This window comes from Microchirus variegatus (genome assembly GCF_963457635.1).
Source record: "Microchirus variegatus genome assembly, chromosome: 17".
In the NCBI taxonomy this organism is placed as follows: domain Eukaryota; kingdom Metazoa; phylum Chordata; class Actinopteri; order Pleuronectiformes; family Soleidae; genus Microchirus; species Microchirus variegatus.
Genome location: NC_139818.1, coordinates 17324269 through 17343293, shown reverse-complemented (window position 1 = coordinate 17343293; position 19025 = coordinate 17324269). Strand labels below are relative to the sequence as shown.

The following is a 19025-nucleotide window of genomic DNA, read 5'->3' as shown; positions in this document are numbered from 1 at the left end:
TCCTGTCTTGTGTGTGTGTGTGTGACACTAAAGGCAATGTTTCAAGTGAATCAAAAAAATAAGGCAAAAACAAAACAAACACATACGTTTAAGTTAAAACAAACATCTCCAGCCAAAGTACAACCACAGTCCCCCCGAACCACAGTGCCACCAACACCTCATGTGATTGTGAGTATTTCTTTAAACTATATTCACCTTGTTCTCTTTTTTTATTCTACTCCTTGTTCTTACAGGTGAGGTGTGATGAGAAACAGCTGGAGAGGTCAAAGTTCAATGAGGGGGGGGGGGGGGGGGGGTTCTGAGCAACACTGCATCAGTAGCATTGTGTTTCATTACATCAGCCGGTGGGTCTGTGGAAGGGTGGGGGAGGAATCGGTGGCATCATAGCACTGTGCTTTCAGACTCTTCCTCCGACTCCGCTCTGGTCCTGGTGAATTCAAGCAGCGCCGTCGAGTTCCTGAAGGAGGAGATGTGGGGCAAGTCAAAAATACCGTCCAGTTCCATGTCGATGACGGGGATGTCCAGGTTGCAGAGAGAATCTGACGGAGCAGAAAAACAGACGATGAGCAGACAGAAAATGAACATAATTTGTGTGGAAAAAAGGACACGGATCATTCCAGATGAGGGCTTGATTGATCGATGCTGGACAACTTAACACGTGTGAGTCATGAGGAGAAACAGGATATAAAGATGGACTAAAACATCTGGATCGCCCTCTGATGGCTGGCTGCAGGACCAAAAAAAAAAGTCAAAATACATGCCTGCGAATTTTAGTTTCGGTCATTTTAGACGATAAGTTTGGTTTTCATTTGTGGTTTGACGTTATAAAAACAGACTGAGACTTCCCTTAACAGCTGCGAGTCATGGTTTTAGTTATCAGTCAAGCTCAATACTTGCAGGAACCAGAAATCTAAGTTTTTATTATTGATATGTTGGGACCTGTGGGCGCACTGGATTAGCACCTGGATGATGGGAGTGTCATTAAGGAAGTATATCTGTGGTTTTAAATCATCACCTGTTGATGCGTCACTGGCTATTGATCATGAGGTAGTCTGAACCCAGATCAGTTTCAACTTGTGTTGACTGCATCGATGCCTAGTTTTTCTATGCATTAATGCAGTCTTTTTTTTTAATCATAGAATCCTATGTGTAGCCTGTAAAAATAAAAAAAAGTGTTTACGGCATCTTGGCTTATTGTTTAATAAAAACGTACCTCCACTTCTAGATCACTATCATGTGTTCTCTGACTCCAAATACGTTTCTGGATCAGTTTTTGTACAGCGAGAAAAAGTGGAGACGTGTCGTCCATCTTTATATTCAGTCTCTTGTAATCCGATGTCCAAAACCAGCTTTACTTTTACGGCATGAAAAAAATTAAAATGCATGGCAGCAAGGAGGGGGGTCAATATACAATACAACACAGATCTTCATATTAGGCAATGACAAATTAAATAAATGTTATGCATGACATGTTCAAACATGTGGACATCCATACTCTCATACATGACTCGACAGAATCTCAAACCCAAAAGCTTTTGTTTCAGTCTTTGTAACCAGGCTGCAGGGACTTTGTTCCATTCAGCCACAGGAGCATTAGTGAGGTTCAACACAATCATGTCGGGTGATAAGGTTTGTTTATCACGAAAGTGCTAAAGGATTGAAGGGACTGAGATGAGGACTTCCTGTGTGCAGCTCAGCAGATGATCTAAACACCACTATACTGAGTTTACAAGCACAGTTCAATCAAGCTAAGGTGTAGTCTGACTAAGACGGGCAATCAGACAACTTGCTGAGTAGAGAAGAAAATTGCCGTGGCTGTATCTCTCTATAGGCTAGTGCGTATTGAATCAGTTTCCCGTTGACCTTTACTTCGCAGAAAAAAACAAATAGTGAACAGGGACATGGATCGTGCTGTAGTTCTGCGTGTTTCGTACCTGCTGTACATGCTAATCGTGATCCAAATTAGTTGGAGCATGGCTCTTGTGGTTGTTGTGTTGTATGATTTCCAGCAACAATACTGCACTTTATACATCATCTCCTTCTACTTCCGAGGTCAAAGACCAGGGAGAAAATTTTGAACGTCAAGTCCGACTCCAATCTGACTAAGTGTTTAAATGCAGAGAGTAATCGGACTATGAAGCGCAGTATCCAGGTTAGTCCGACTAAGACTAGCTCGATATAAGTCAAACTAACGTGTTTATATGACATTAAGAAAGTCAAATTTTTGTCTTAGTCCAACTTAAATCTGACTTTTTACGCACTATAGCTTTAAAAATGACACAGCGTTTTATAATAACCACTATCAAAAACGCCAAACCCTTACGGTCACTTTAATAAACAAATAAGTTGTGCATCTTTGGTTCATCGCTGGTGTCAATTGTGAAAATGATGACAGTCCACAGTGTAATAATAAATGTAATGGACAATGTGCACAGACAGGGAGGTGTTGACTGGAGAACAGCAGTGGGCAGGGAGGCACGCCATTGTGGAGTGGACTGGGAGTGTGGAGGGAGTGGGGAGGGGGGGGTCAGTGACTGTCAAAGCTGGGGTACAAGGTAAAAAAAAAAGAAGGTGTTTTGCCTCAGTCTGTTTAGTCTGGACAGTAAGCCATGCATCAGTCTCAGCCACCATGCAAAGGCCAACAGAGGGTGGACTGAACCCAGCAGCTATGTACATACATGAATAAAAGTCATGTATGATATGTAACATAAGTGGCTTTAGTTTCCTTCAGTAGATCCTCCATTATCTACAGTGCTGCTGTGGCTGTGGGTCCAAGAGTGACACTGCCATAGAGGCAAAGCAGTGAATCAGATACAGGGGGTCTGATCCAAAAATCTGCATCTACTGGCAGCTCGACTCTCTCGTGAGTGAGCACAACGTTTTGGAGAAGATGGCAAAGGGAGTGGTTTGGGTTGAGGGGTGTGAAAGCGGGGGAGGAGGAGGAGGGGGGTGAGGTTTTAACACGGGAACTCCTGCTTACCCTACAAGTCCCTCTCACACACAGAATCACACTGAACCTCTCGCCTCATACCGCTGTAAGTGAAACAATAAGAGCAGCGAACAAGAAGGGGAAAAAAATTAGACATGAACACGGTTAGAACCTAGCTGTGTATGATCAAGTATAAGGAATATAAAGAGAAATTAAAAAATGTAACCAGAATATAAATAAAATCTTTTTCATTGCTATTTCTATTTAAAAAAGCATTTAAACTAAATGTACAAAAGAGAAATACAGTCTCAATCCACTACATTACCTGTGGACATGCTTTCTCCAGAAGACAAAGCATCCAGGAGACCTGGTGAATTCTCCAGTGGCTGTGGACTGGTGCCAGGGGTGGAGGGTGGCTGAGGAGGAGGTAAGCTGGGCCGCTGGCGAGGCGGCTTGGGAGTTGGCCTGGCCTTGGTGAGAGTCCCGGCCAGCGAGGGTGGAGAGGAGAGGGAAGGCATGGTGGCTGTCTGAGCCTGACACGGGGAGCCGATGGTGGCGTATCCCTGGGGGTAGGTGAAGCCGTACGGGGAGGGGGTGCTCGGGGGAGTGGGCGACAGGCTGACTGGAGACGGCTGACCTGTGGAGTGGTCGGACATGGCTCCAGTCTGACAGTACGGGCCTTTAGGTGGGGTCGGGGCCAGTTTCTTTGCTGTGGAGACACCAAGAAAAAAAATACACCATCATCAGACTGTGTTGATGTTGTTACACCTGTGTATAACAGGAGGCTGTGTGGGTTTTACAGCTTTTATATTACTTGCACTGCTGTACATAATGTATACCCAAGTTTATTTCCATCATTGCAGCACTGTACATCAGTTCCCCAGTAACTACTCACAATCTGCACCACTGTACATTCTTTATACATACCATAATAGTCACAGCCCAGTGTATATAGTAATAGACATTCATACACACATATCATACTATATAATGGCACTTTCCGTGTATTTTATATTTGTTCTGTTGCCGCTTATACACTCCTGGTTAGATGCAATCTGCATTTCTTTGCCTCATACCTGTGCAATGACAATACAGTTTAATCTAATCTAATCCAAAGGACAATTCTAAAATTTAATTCCAAGTTTATTTCTGGGTTAGGGTTAGGGTGAGAGACAAAGCAGAGACAAAATATAACACTAAAAGAAGATTTAAAAAAAATATATAAAAAGGAGTAACTTTAATATGAGCGATGCATGAATAATAAAAACCAAGGCATCTTTGTCGACCAGCGCTGAAAGCCACAGAGACGACATAAATCTTCAGAAGTTTTTTGTCAACTCATCAAGGGTCTGAGCAGCTCTCACATATAAAGGAAGGCTGTTATTTAATCCTTGTCCAGAGTAGTTAAGTGCCAAATTAACTCAACAACAGACTTTAACTGAACAGAGAATATACAGTATATACAAAAACCTTCGGTTGTAACTCCTTTTTGCTCATATTTGGGATGTTTTGTTTTAAATTTTAGGTTCATTCTTTTATTCTTTTGTACTATACTATGAGAGGAAACACTGAATAAAAAACACATTATTACAACAGATTATCGACTAATCTGACATGGCATGATCTGCCCTACACATTAAGAATAGGCTCCTTTGAAATATTTCAGAATAAAAGCTTATTAATCTGTTATTCATACATAGAAAAATATTTATAAATTGATTCCATTACTCGTAAAATGGTGGAACAAGACTTTTTGCTTTAAATCTGTTTACTCTAGCATCACTGCATCACAGTGTTGATGTGGCAGCCCAGAGATCAATATTGTGGCTTTTAAAAACAAGTGGTTCTGGAGCTCATGTAAGCTCCAGACTGATAGACATTTATATAACAAAGTGCACGTCAGGAAAGGGCTCTCCACTGCCAACAGACAAACAGACAAAGTCAAAACATGTCATAGTTTCAATGGCAGAACATGAACATCTGAAAGAGTGAGATGTTCAGGTGTCCTCGTTACCTCTCCTCAGGGAGTGTGGGCTGTGCTCAGAGTGTTGAGGCTGTCCACCGGAGGTCACTGTTCCCTGGATTCCCTTCTGTCCAATCACTGGGGACAGCTCCTTGTTCTTCAGCGTGCTGAGGAAAAGATGAAGGACAAAGACACACATTTTCCTTTTAAATTAAAAAGCCGCTCTCTGCATGTCATGCAATAATGTGTCCTGTTTCGGTAAATCACTCGGCGTGTTGGAGAAACATGAGCTAGTTCAATGTCAAGCGGCCGGAGTGACCACTGCTGCAGAAAGACATGGTCTTGCATTTATTGTTGTAAAGCAGAAGGACAGAAGACGAATCCCAAATAAGCCCTGATGGCTTAATGGATTTATCTTATTTTTTTTTACAGTGCAGTCAGAATGCCAATGAGAAGTGTGGCCTGAAGGTCAAGACATAATCTGACTGACTGTAGCTTTCACTCTCAGAAGATGAGACACAGATGGATGATTGAAGCTGCTGGGATTTTAAGTCAGGACGGAGCAGTGAAGATGAGCATCTTTGGGATTTCCTCCAGAATTAAACACCAGCACAAAGCCAGTAACCAATCCTGCTTTCCGTGTTGTTTCGCTTCAACAACGTGTCATGGTTTTTCTGTTATAATTCAAGGTCTGATCTTGCAGGGCTCTACAGCCCCGCTGGAATGACTCATTAACGCCCACTTTTATAATGGTATTCACTGAAAGCTTTGAATTTCCTTTGTTGCCTGGCAACCGGCTCCTGAATATCCTGGCAACATGGAAAGTTATGGGTCGTATATGAGCCTATTACATTAAACGTGGATCTGATAATGGGAATCCTAAAGCGAATTGATTTCCATGACTGATGGACACAAAACAGAGGGAGAATTGTCTGTAGCAGTTGGGAGAATCTCGGTCTCACCCCATCCACTTTTCTCCTCATCTCATCCCTTTTCAAGTTTCTTTCGGTCCATGTGGGGCCTCTCTTCATTTGTGTGTTAATTGTGCTGGAACAAGATGAACTGCGGTTGTATTTACCTAGTCAGCTTGGCTCCTCTCTCTCGGCTACAGGCACACGCTGCCCATGGAGGGGGAGCGGATAGTGGGGTGTTGGGAGGTTTGGGGGAGCCTAGGAACAGATCGTGACGAGTAAGAACGAGCGGGGGCTTGATGTAAAGGGCGGAGCCATTCGGTTCAGACAGGGACGCATGCAGAGCATCGGACAGGGCGGCCTGTTTGGGAAGGTGCAGGGAGCTGGGGTTGGAGTTGACATCAAGCTGCTGAGGGGAAGGGCAAAGAGAGTGGGAGAGTGGGGGTGGGCTGTAGCCAGAGCAGCGGAGGGGAGGGGACAGGCCGGGAGGCACAAGTTCGGGGCTAGGAGCAACAGGACGCATACCCAGAGGTGCTCGGGTGTAGAAATGGTGGTGAGGGAGTGAGAAGGAAGAGCAAGAGGAAGAGGAGGATGAAGAAGACGGATAAGGGGGAAGTGGCTTCTCCTCCTCAGGGGAAGGGTAGGCGTAACAGGAGTCCGACCAATTGGAGGATGCATCATCCGAGCTGCAATGATAAAAATATCAAGGTTTCATGGGAAACTGATCAGGTGTCCAGAGGCTAAAATGCTGTGAGGGCGGGTGAACACATTAGTTTGTAGAGGGAAAGGGAAGTTGGGTCGAGTTCAGGTGTGGTCCTTTTTTTTTACGAAGAAGGAATATCAGGTGGTTTCCTGTGCATTCACAGGTGAAGGGAAGGCTCTGGAGTAAAAGAATACGTGCTCATGAAAACCCCTGTGATGTTCAAAAAACAGTAATCAAGTCAAACAGAAAAGTCCCTAGTAGGGCCTTGCAACAATGGACTGTTACGCTGCTAATGTTGCTTGAACTATTGGCAGAAACAAAAGAGAATTCATGCACATGCACCATTTCCAGTGAACTATGGATGAACTTTTCCCCACATATTCTGATGGTAAACCAAGTGGAATCTACGGCATCATCATTCGAGCAAATCATTAACTCCCCGCATGGCTCTAAAAAGAAAAGAAGAAGCTCTAACAACTTGAAATGGCAGGATTCACCCTGAGATGCGACACTGGGGTTCACACAGAGGCGACGAGGTGAGAGAATGCATTTCATGGGGAGGGGGGGGGGGGACAGCAATAGACAAGAAAACCCGCGGTGAGAGCAGACAATGCTGTTCTGGTGTCAGTTGCAGCAGCACGCGCGGCGAGGAGCGAGTAGCAGCAGGTGGGAGCGGTGTGTGAGGAGGGGAGGAGGTGAAACAGGACAGGAGGACGGGGGGGTGGGGGGGGCACAACAGCCTTACCTGGCTCGGTCGCTGCTAGTGGGAGGAGGGGTTGGGGAGGGGGAGGCGGAGAATTCCCCAGGCTGCTCGGGGATGAGAGCGTCAGTGGGTGGGACAGGGGGATGCACGCTCGGTGGCGTGGAGGAGGTTTTACGCGCAGACGACGAGCCCCTGCGCGACACCCAAGAAGTATCCATCACCCTGACACCCATGCTGCAGTGGGACAGAGATGCACAGCCAATCAAATCAAGGGAGGGAGGGAGAGAGGGAGGGAGGGCGTGTGTTTGTGTGGTTCAAGGGGTCAGGTTTCAACACCCTAAACACATCGTCAGGGGTGGGAAGGGAACAACTTCCCCTTCATCTATAGCATCAGTGCACTGACCCTGAATCAGGGAATCAAGGAGCGTGGCTTCTAATGGAGCAAGAACAGAGAACATTTCATCCTCCCTGCATGACATGTAGTACGAGTACGAGGGAGGTGACATGCTTATTCTCACATAACAGCAACACACGAGCAGTTTGGTGGGAAATGGATTCACGTTATGGTTCTTCTGTGACACGACTTCACGGTACAAGAATAACAAGTGTCTGTTTACGATGAAGCTACACCCAGCAGCGGGTTAAATAAGCTCAACACAGACACTGGGAACTTTAGAAGAGTTGACAAAATCTACCACACAAAATCTGTCAGTAAAGATGTATACAAAAATATCGGCCTAAACGGTGGGTTTCAATTTCTTGGCAAGGAGACTTCACATGTGGCCCCAAACACTATTTAGTAAAACTAAATAGTTTATAATATTAGAACACAACTGTATGTAGAGAACAGAATAAGTAAAATCATTACAGCTACAGAACAGGAGCATCAGATTCTGTGCACAGTTCATATTTAAGAAGTTTGTGTTTTATATGCAAAATGTTATTCTTCTAACTACAGCAGCATAATAAATGTAGCGAGGTGCAATATTTTCTTTTAAGTATAGACTTTTTTTTACTGTGCACCACTGCTTTATGTTGAGCTTTTAACATGAACTATTCCCTTAATGTGAACTATATATGAACTTAACTATGCAGTCAGCTAAAAGTAACCAACAAGAGGCTTTTGTACTCTCAGGCTGAACAAGTCTATCCAGTGCGAGAAACTGCGAAGATGCTTCTTATGAAAACAGAGACAGAAAGAAGTGCTTTGTTCACGCGGCCCATGTGTCCCCTTAGTGCGCCACTCGAGGCCAACCTGACACACATACACAAAATCACATGACGGTTCCTGTCAAACGTGCAGCTGAAATGGACACACGATGAACTGGACTGATGAGAGCATGAGCGGTGGGGAGAGGAACTACATACTGTACCTTTGTATCTTCCTAATGCTGCATTGTTAAAACAACAGAGACAGAAAGCACAATGAGGACAGGAGCGAAGGTCATGCAAGACAGAAGTCTCTCCCCCCCCCACCGTCATCAAAGCAGCGATCAACATCTAAAGACAAGAGGAGGACGAGTCCAAGAAGACGCTGCACGTGGGGTGAAATCAAAAAATGAGCTCTCCCTGAAGTGCTTCAACCAAGTGGAGAAAAGGATTGTTCCGTTTAGCCTTAATTAGGTCACCGTCTCCCTAACAGACAGCGGAAATGCAGTGATTCTTTCTTTAGTGGGCTTCCTTTACAGATATGACACATATTTGGTATGGGATTATTTAATAGCCTTGGCTTCCAATGATGTAAATATTAAGGATTGGTGCTTTTTAACAAGTAGACAATGTTAGTGTATGCACATCAGCTAATTAAAGAGGTGTGAATTAGTAAATTTAACTATTTGGAATTTAACTTCACAACCAATGACATAGATCTAAATCTGAACTCCTTTGTACATAAGAAACCCAGACACATGCTTTCAAAGCCTCTGGTTCTAAAAAGTGTTCTGTGTGATTCTATTGAAAGTTGAGCTCTATTGATCAGGCCCAGCATGCTCTCGGTCCAGGTCTAATTAGCCGAGCTACTTGTGGTTCCTGAGCTGCTCAGACTGCTCAGGGTCTGATAAGAGCCAGGGTGTATTACAGCATTAAAGAAAGAGACAGAGAGACAGAGAGAGGAAGACAGAGAGTGACTAAGCGCTTTTCATATAATCCTCCTTTCACAGCTCGAAGACGGTCATATTTCTCATTTCAAAGACCAAAATGTCATCTCTCTGTCTGACTCTTTTCTCATCAAGTGTCTTTTACTCACTTGAATAATTCATATATGAAAACAGAAGTCACAGAAAAACCATGACATCATTGCAGTGGCAAAACTGAGCCTCTCTCTTTCGCCACTAGTCATAAAACGTGTAACAAGTAGTTAAATGAACTTTAGGTTTATAACTTTCTCGTTTGCATAGTGAGTGCACATTAAAGTATAATTCTAAGGCTACAAAAATGAGACCATTTTTATTTTTGAAGTGATTACACACTGTTACACACATACTTATGGGTAATATATTGAATTTCTGTCAGTAAACCCTCCTAAATGTTACACACTGGACCTTTAATCCCTTATTTGTCTACTACTACTAATCCTAAAGTTAGTATGTAGATATTTAATAACTATAGGTATTCTAGGTATACTACTTTGTGTTACAATTTGTTTAAAAAGCATAGTGGTATAATTAAAATAATATAAAAGTATATTATAGAACAGGAGAACAGTACCCATCCTTCTTATAGAACTCCAGCATCATGTTGTCGGTGGCGACGCTGAGCGGCCGCCGGCTGTGGTCGTTCTGTCTGCGATCCATCTGCTCCATGTCGGGAGACGGCATGGAGCTATAGTTGGCGTTGTGGTTGGTGTGGACGGGGCTTCCATAATTTCCTGTCACGTTGAACTCGATTTCTGAGAGAGACAGGAAGAGAAAGATGAGGAAAACGGATTCAAGTTCAATACCTACTGGATATAGACTTCAGACTATTCAATAGACTACTGGAGTTTGTGTATATTTTCACAATCTACTTTCTGTCCTCACCTCCAGGGAAAAACCAGTCGGCGTGTTGGATGATGGGCTCGATGATGCCGACGATCTGTAAGGAAACTGTCGTCATCATCTCGGTGATGTCGCTCCTGCGAACACAGAAGGACACGGAAAGAGATTTATGCTGCGGCTGCAATTAACGCGTTGTTCTGATGCTGCACTGAGGAAAATGAAAAGCTTGTAACCTGTTAAAATATGAATTAAAAATCAGACAGGGGCAAGAGTTCGTCAGATTTACAGAGAAATATTAACAAAGTGTCCTTCACCTTTATACCGCTTAGTCATGGTCGTAAAACACACGGTTTTATCAGAACTGTCTTCCTGAAATGTGTTGGAGTTGTGCCCACTGGCCTTTTTGTTAATGGCACTTGTAGCACTCAGTATTACGACTACCGACAGGTCAAGGAAAATGGAGAAAATACACTGAGCTGTCTTCCTTTGTATCCGTCTGCTACATCCACACAGGTACTGCATTACAAACACATTTTTCACCATGTGAAATGACATTAAAATGCTCTGAAAAATAAAGGTGACACTATCTTAAGGTATGTGACATGACATGTGGTAGACGGCGCTAAAAATAACAACAATTGAAGTGAAACCGACTTCTCTGTCACTCCTCGTTTCCCCCAGTCAATACCAAACTTCCAAAGATCCCAAAGATATTTCAGGCTGGATTTTTCAAAAAAGCATCTTGAATATTCTTGCTACATGGTGCAACCGTGCAGCTACAATAACATGGAGTTTGGGGGTTTGCAAACATAATTTTGTCAATGAGGAATAGATATAGGATGTTATAGTTATGTACAAATGTATATAGACTACTGTCAGACAATGTAGACTAAGAGTAAAACGGGAATAAAAGGAGATAAACCTAAATATGTTCTGCATAAGTGAATATATTAAGTAGTAAAATAGTAACTACTATAACTAGCTGTTACAAAGAACAGTTCTCAGTTGTCATGTTACTGTATATGTGTCACTCTTTCCTCACCCCTCATTTTGTGTCCACAGCAGGTTGGGTCCAAGGACTATGGCGATGTTTCCAGGCGTCATCTTGTTCACGTCCTGGTCCTCAGTCAGTTTGGAGAGAAATTTGATCAAATATCTGTTAAAAAAACAGAGAATAAACACATCAGCCAGTATTCAATACTTACAATATATGCACTTTGACCCTAAACAAACGAGAGGTCGTCCATCAATAGAACAAAACGGAGCAGCAGTGTTAGACAGTCAAAGTGGGAAAATCATAAATCATTCACTGTATTTCAAGGATCTGAGGAAAGTGGACATCACAATGTTGACGCCTCGTCGAGGTCTTTTGTGATAAAATCGGGATTATGGATGGATGGATAAAATCAAATCAAATGACCCAACTGTAAAAAACATATAAATATATCTAATGATAAAAATCTTTAACTTGATGAGACATTTTACAGCATTTCTACCCCAGGTTCTTTAAAAATAATCAGAATTAAATACTGTTGAGTTCCATTAATAGATTTATGTGTAGTTTTATGGCTGCAGTTTGAACATGAACCGTATGCTTTCACTCTACCTAATCTGCATGAATCATACCGAGCTAAAACACACCATTAAAAGCAAATAACTCTTGATGTGATTCTGATCTTCACAGAGGCTCTGAGGCACAGACTTGAGCGAGTGGGTTTCTGTGGGTTTTCTTCCGAGGCCGAATGACTCATCCTCCGTCAGACTACAGCTGAATGAACACCAGGTGGCTCATTCCAGTGAGCAGTGGTGATGTGGACAGGTCTGACAGGTCTTCTCAGAGGAGAGCTCTCCAAAAAAAAACACACCCTATTTGTGTGATTTGATGATGACTCTGACAAGTGCAGCAGCAGCAGCAGTAGCAGTATCTCTCCTCTCCTGCACAGTAGCCTCTCTGCATTTATGTCTTTCCATCATGAGAGAACTCCTTGACCACACAAGTACACGTTTCCTTAATATAGCAGCAAATAACTGCCACAACTGAGGTTTGAGGCTTTTTTTCTCAGCACAGAGGTCAGATGCCAACAGGTTAAAGGTGTTTTTAAGTGATTTAAGGAGTTAATTCAACCACTGTAGTAAACAGACACTAACTTCACTTCAGCTACTGCTTATTTTCTATTTTATGAACTAAAGCATTGCATTAAAGCAGACCTAGAGTGGTCCTATCGCACATATGTGAGTTTTGGAGGTCTACTTACATACATTAACTTGTTTTTATGGTCAAAAACCTCCTAATTGCCGCAAAACGAGGCGATAGAAATCTCTCCTCACTGAAGCTCTCGTCAGCCGCGCTGTTTCAGACTGAAATCTCACTCCCAGTAGACAGACTGTGTTGTGATTGGCCAGTACCTGGAAGTGACGTAATCAGCACACCCGCTCTCAGAAGCGCAGCTCCCTCCTCTGGAACGGTGGATGCACTGCTACTCATTATCAAAACATTGTTTGAACAGTGTTTAAAAATAGCTTGGTCACGACTCCCCGCCGCAGTCCCTTTTTACGCCTTGGACCCGGAGTCAGAAGACACTGTCGCTCGTGAAACACACCTCCACAATGGACGTTCTTCTTCTTCTGCGGTTCAATGTACGCAACCGGATGTGCCCGGACTAGTGCCCGGAGCAGGAGGATACGCTGTTCAGGAGAACTGCTGTTTACGTAACCGGACCGGGTTTCTTCAGAAATCTACCTGAGCCCGACATTACAATAAAACCCGGCGATCTCAGCCGGGTTGTTTCGAACCTACAGAACCTTCAAAAAACGAGGTAATGGCGCAGATACACACCAAAAAAACAGCATTAATTGGAACTTCCAGTCTAGGCCCGCTTTAATATTTGACAAAAGACTGATACTTTATTGTCTACATGCTTCAGCGGTTAAATTTGAGTGTCTGACAAAAGTTAGACAATTATGGAACTAATATATGGAATGCAAATGCAACTTTATAAAAGAGTGTTAAACTTTCATAAACCATCTTCCATGGCCTGGAGATTCTCTGAGCTCTGCAGGTCCCTTCACAGTTACAGAGGGATTTTTGGCATCTTTCAACTCATTAGTCTTTTGTTTTGGTTCACTCTTGCAACCAACAAATTATATTTCCAGCCACAGCGGGCAGCTGTTGTTTGCGACAAAGCTCTAAAAAACCCTCAGCTACAAACAGCAGACAGATACATTTAGCGAGCAGCTGGTGTCCATAATAAAGTATTTATCAGCGGGAGAGGAGGTGGAGAACAGAACTGAGCCTGAAGCAAAGTAAATATGGACTCGGACGCCATTTCCCACGGCGATTAATAAAGCATTTCTGATTTGGATTCTGCTAATGCACCGTATCTTCTGGCTAAAGAGTTTTGCAAATTTGACATGAAACAAAAGCAATAATACAGTATGACAGTATTGTGCTGTGCAAATATTTTTCAATCTACCAAAGACAAAACATCATTACAGGTTTGAGTACATGAGTAAACTTGATTTAATTGCTCACAGTTTTGTTTTCTGGATGTATGAAGTAGTTATTTCGCATTACAGTATGATTAAGCGTCATCGTGGTTTGTCTGGAAAAATTGAGCCACACGTAAGCAAATTGTGAAAGTGACTCACTTAAAGTTGTCGTTGTTGGCCTTTGGTAGTTTCTCACAGGCACCGAGCAGAACCTGAAGTCTCTTGTCTTGATCTTGATCGCTGAAGGATGAGACGACGTTCATTGTCAGACAGACGCGGCACAAGTACATGAATGTTTTTTTCATAAAGTTATTTCGTGACTAAATAAGATTATACTGAACAGATACACACTTGGAGGCCTGGATCCAGTCGTTGTAAAGTTCATACGTCATTAGAGGCTCGGGGAGCTCCCGCAGGTAGGACTTTAATGCACCTAGAGAGAGGAAGATATAAACACACGCATTGCACTTATGAGACGTAGATGTGTCAGGATGAGATTGTAGCACGTATACGATGACCAGCAGGTGATATATTTAGATCAGTCCATCTTAAGATCCATGTACTCATGCCAGGCAGGTTTTCTCAGACATAACCTATGCAAATTGTTTTATTTCAAGTCGTTTTTCTACGCTTTAGAGGTTGGGTATCGACTTTACATGTGATATTATCTTAATTTTAAGGAAGAAATAGGTTTTTGCGGCTCCAGATTAAGTTTATTTGGGTGCAAAGGGGACAAAAATGTCTCTTTTCATTCTAAAGGCTGCAGACCCCTGATTTAGATGCAGCCTCTATACGCACTGCACAGTCGAAGGTGAGAGATGCTTTCTGAAAAATAAAAGAGGAAACGTGCTGTGACCTGACGAGCACTTCAACGGCTCAATTCAGAATCAGTTCACTTCTGTGCGCGCAGTGCACGGCGATGTTAGCGTCACGTCTTTTCACACGTTTGTGACTAGAACTATCTGACACTAACAATTGTGTCACAGTCAAAGTCACCGAGATGAAACTTGTCCTAATAAAGAGCGTATGTGTGTATAATTTTACATTGGCCCATCCATTATATTACAAAATATGCCCAAGACTATCAAAAGACTTTCAAAATGAGCAGAACCAGTGGGTGGACGAGAAAGGTGATGGAAGAGTGGGTTTCTCTCCGACTTGTCTTCCTCTGTGTCTGGTCTGCTGCATTCATGTCCCCCGGGGACAAACAAAGGAAGTCACGGCGTCCCTCACTGGGAGACAGCTCGGAGACTGCTGTCATTCCGTCTCTGTGTGTCTACGTACATGTGTGAGTTTGGATCTGTGTGTGTTGTCTGTGTTGGTACGTTGTACTAAACAAACACATTAAAACGCTGGTATTTGTTGTGAAACCACACGACGCTCCTCTGCGCGGCTATATTTACACAAACGAGCCAAAGTATTTCAACTGAGGCTGAATGGAAGACGAAGAGCGCCTGCGTGCCAGAACACTCGCCAACCCCGCGATCACAACAAACACCAACAACCCCAGTGGAGCAGGCTTACAAATTAGATTTCCAGTTAGAGCTAACTCACTTTAACATGGGATAATTGGAGAGGGATAGAGCTGCAATAATGTTTTATTTCCTCTTTATCCAAATACTTGTGTGGGGTAGTTATACTAGTGGGACATCCCATATTGATACAGATTTATGTCAAGCTGAAACTTACCCTCTGCTCTGCACAGAGAAGGAGGACTGTCCAGACTTATAATAATAATAATAATATACTATATAATCAAGTAATCTATACATTCCTTTCTCAATTAATCAATTGTTTGGTCCACAAAAATGTCAGAAAACCTTAAAATGATGATGAACTTAAATGCCCTGTTTTGCCCACAAACCAAAATTATTCCATTTTAATTCAAGAAACCAGCAAATATTCACATTTAAGAGGCTGAAAAATCCAAAAACCTGTTTTTATTTTTGAAAAAACACTGATTAACAGATGAATCATCCTCAAAATTGTTTAATTAATTGCCATAATGAAGTGATTCATTTAATAACTGCTTAATGATCGAAAGCCGCAGAGAAGATTCACTTCCTCTTTTTAAAAAAAGATCAAAAACGGTGTCATTGAAGCGTGTCTTTCTTTTGTTGTCTGCCAAAAGAGTCATTTAAAAAGCAGATCAAAGAAAAATTATCTGGCTTTTTGCAAAAGCCTCTGCAAAAAACTAAGAATCCGTCTGACGTACAGTGATGAACAACAGCGGCGCGGCTTTTCTTGCGCTTGTTTATCCTGCAGCAGCTGCAGAAGTAAACTGAGTCTTAATCAAGCCTTAATTAATCTTTAAGTCTCAAACATAAAGACCTTCAATTGAACCTTTAGTGGGAAATTCACAGCCGAGTCTGATGTGTGCAGGAGGAATAAAGCAAACGATGAAATGGATTAATAGTATTAGGGATTCCTCATTAAGCGGCTTAATTGTTCTGTTTATTCTCCCGACTGGAGGCAGATGTCTCAGTAACATTGCCAGAAATGTACAGATATGATGATGAGAGGGGAGGTAACAGGTGGGTTGTGAGGAGCTCACCCGCGATGGCGTGTGGGTCCGCAGAGTACTCTTGAACGTCTAACACTCCACAGTCTAAAGACGCCTTCAGCTTCTTGAGTTTGGAGGCTGAGGGAGCGATTCTGAATAAACCCTGCAACACAAAACCGCCACAGCATCACATACACACCTACAGCGGCAGGAAAAGTGTTAAGTATTATGCAGAAGAGATCATTTCAGAACAAGGGGGAGGCACTCGTTTGCACAAGCATTCGTTTAGTTTAAATACCTGCATTCCTGAAATCAACCTACACACGACAAAATATGTCATACTGTGAAAGCTCTTTGAATCATTGGCAGTCCATTAATTCCAAACGGTGCACTGGATTAACTGGATTAAACTAACTGCTCTTTTATTATATTAAACAAGCCTTTCTCTACCCCATTACGCAGTGTGTAATAATAAGCAACAACGATATATTTTACTTATCAATCACTCATTCTTTCTCATAACATGGTGAACAAAGCTGGATCCATTGAGCAGCTCATCACACACTAATTTTAACAGCGTGGATTGGATTCCAGGCGCCTTCAGTTCTTAGTGCATCATTGGTGGCGACTTCTCTCACTAGTAAAAAGGAAAGTTAATGTGTCAGAGTCGATGTATGTCTGTGTCTGTAGTAGTGGTGTCTGACCTCTTCCTGCATGCCGCACTCCAGCAGCATCGTGACACAGGCCTCGATGGGGAAGGCAATATCTCTCCCACTGAGTGCTAAGTGCTGCTCTAATGGTTTCCCATAGCATGGTTTCTCCACCCAGGTCTCTGTCGAACACACACACACACACACACACAGTTACACATGCACAACGATGATAAGATACTGTGATGCCGCACAGAAAGTGAACTAAACAAACTGAGAATATATCTGCTGGGCAAAGTTATTAGCTATAAGCCATGGACACGCCGTTATCAGGAATAGTTTAAATGATACCAGGTGTTTGAAAATAATATGTGGGGGGATTAAGGTGAAAGGTACATGATATATTTATACAAAACAAGGACGTTCTCATAATCCTATCAGGCAAATAAATGTGCAAAAACTTAGACTTCACATGAAGATGGACCAAGTTGCAAACCAAACCGGTTTTGAAGCCTCAATATTCAAGATTTCACTAACACCATGACAGTTTTTGAAAGAGAGCACGGAGAATAAAAAGTCCTTGGGATCTTTAATGACAATTATCTTTCTATCTTCTTCTCCTTTCATTTTCTTCTTTTCACCCACCTCTCCTTCACTAACCCCCTATCCCTTTCCCCTCGTTTCTCTCCTCTCTCCTACCTCAACCGGTTGAGGCTTCTTGCTAAAACGGTGTTGTTAAGATAGTGTGAGATCAGTTACACGAGCGTTTTGTCGGTCACAAACTCACCCTGATGAGCTTTGATCTGGGGCAGAACAGCCTGAAGCAGCTCTAATGACTTCCTGTGGTACTCCGCCTGGACTTCTATCAGCTTGATGAGGACACACACAGAGAGAGAGATAGAGAGAGAATGAGTGAGAGTGGAACATTTGGGTTTTTCCACTCCATGCTGCAGTTGCCCCACGTAATGCTGTACTTACTGTCTGGAAATAGCTTGCATAGTCAATTTCTTTGGCCACAAAACTGTACATGTCTGCCGATAACTGATCCTGGGGGGAGAAGAGAAGACATGGGAACTTTAGACCTAAAAAAACACACAGTTGTAGTTCATTACTGAAACAATGGCTGTTGTGCTGGATCCAGTGAACCAGTGGTTACAACACTGGAAGTCGAGTAAACTGTGTGCTGAGTGTTTTTAGTGGTTATGCCATAAGGACAACACTTCTGTGCAGATGCTAATGCTAAATATGAATATTGACATTTAACAATTTCAAAAAGAATGAAGATAATGTAAATGATGGAATGCAAAGATGACACTGAGGCTGATTGATGTAAATTTATCTGACCGATATTATAACACAGTTTTATTGTATAGTCAAGCTTCAGCTCACTATTTACTGTTTAATAGGTTTAAACTGATGGAGTATTACCACATGACACCACAAAAGTATATTTTACTTTATATTCTTAGGATGGGAATCCATAGCGATACTGGTCAAAATCACTGGATTGGATATTTTACTGATAAAAATGCAATCAAAAAAAATCCTACATATCGCATGCTTCACTGTGCACAGACTGTAAAAATGTAAATTCCAAATCTATTTAGCTTTTTTTATATAGTCTCAGTGTTTATGTGTTTTTATATTGTACTTTTCTTGTTAATGCATTGTTATTATTTATTTTCCTTATCTTTACCCTCTTGCTGCTGTAGCGCTGTACATTTCCCCACTGCGGGGCGAATAAAGGACTCTCTTATCTCATCTTAAATAAAAAAAAAAAATCTGCAAAAGTATTTTAGCTGGGTCATGGTTGATCTGTCTGGAGAGAACAATATTTGTGACACAGTTAGAGAATTGTGTCTTTGAAATGACAAATGTGTTGACTAATATCGTTTTGATATCGGTATCAGACACAAAATAGTGGTATCGTCCCATCCCGACTGTTCTAATGCAAGGATGAGAACTTAAAGGTGCAGTATGTAAGATACTAAGTCATATATGAACCAGGCCTAAGATGATGCAATGGCACAATGGCATCAGTTCATCAAATGAGAGTAAAAGTGACGACTGACTCGACAGATCTCCATGCGGTTGGCTGCCTCCTCCATCTCTTCCCTGAGATGGTCGGCCTTGGCTCCTGTTGGCTGCAGGTTGGTGGACAGTCCTGAAGACTTGGAGGATTGATAAAATCTGGAAACA

At 42.4% G+C, this 19025-nt stretch overlaps 1 protein-coding gene across 1 annotated transcript in view; it reads right to left on the bottom strand.

Moving 5' to 3' along the window:
* Nucleotides 1-381: 381 nt before the first annotated feature.
* LOC310938915 (rho GTPase-activating protein 44-like) overlaps nt 382-19025 on the bottom strand; it is a gene marked incomplete at both ends in the record, with an annotated part of 56572 nt that continues 37928 nt past the window's right edge. Inside the window, 16 exons of the mRNA XM_083903545.1 lie at nt 382-539; nt 3255-3638; nt 4944-5059; nt 5971-6489; nt 7252-7443; nt 8583-8600; nt 9916-10096; nt 10227-10318; nt 11227-11340; nt 13833-13913; nt 14025-14106; nt 16228-16339; nt 16881-17008; nt 17614-17695; nt 17805-17873; nt 18899-19016. Coding sequence (XP_083759671.1) covers nt 382-539; nt 3255-3638; nt 4944-5059; nt 5971-6489; nt 7252-7443; nt 8583-8600; nt 9916-10096; nt 10227-10318; nt 11227-11340; nt 13833-13913; nt 14025-14106; nt 16228-16339; nt 16881-17008; nt 17614-17695; nt 17805-17873; nt 18899-19016 — 2446 coding nt within the window. The remainder of the gene's footprint in view (nt 540-3254; nt 3639-4943; nt 5060-5970; nt 6490-7251; nt 7444-8582; nt 8601-9915; nt 10097-10226; nt 10319-11226; nt 11341-13832; nt 13914-14024; nt 14107-16227; nt 16340-16880; nt 17009-17613; nt 17696-17804; nt 17874-18898; nt 19017-19025) is intronic.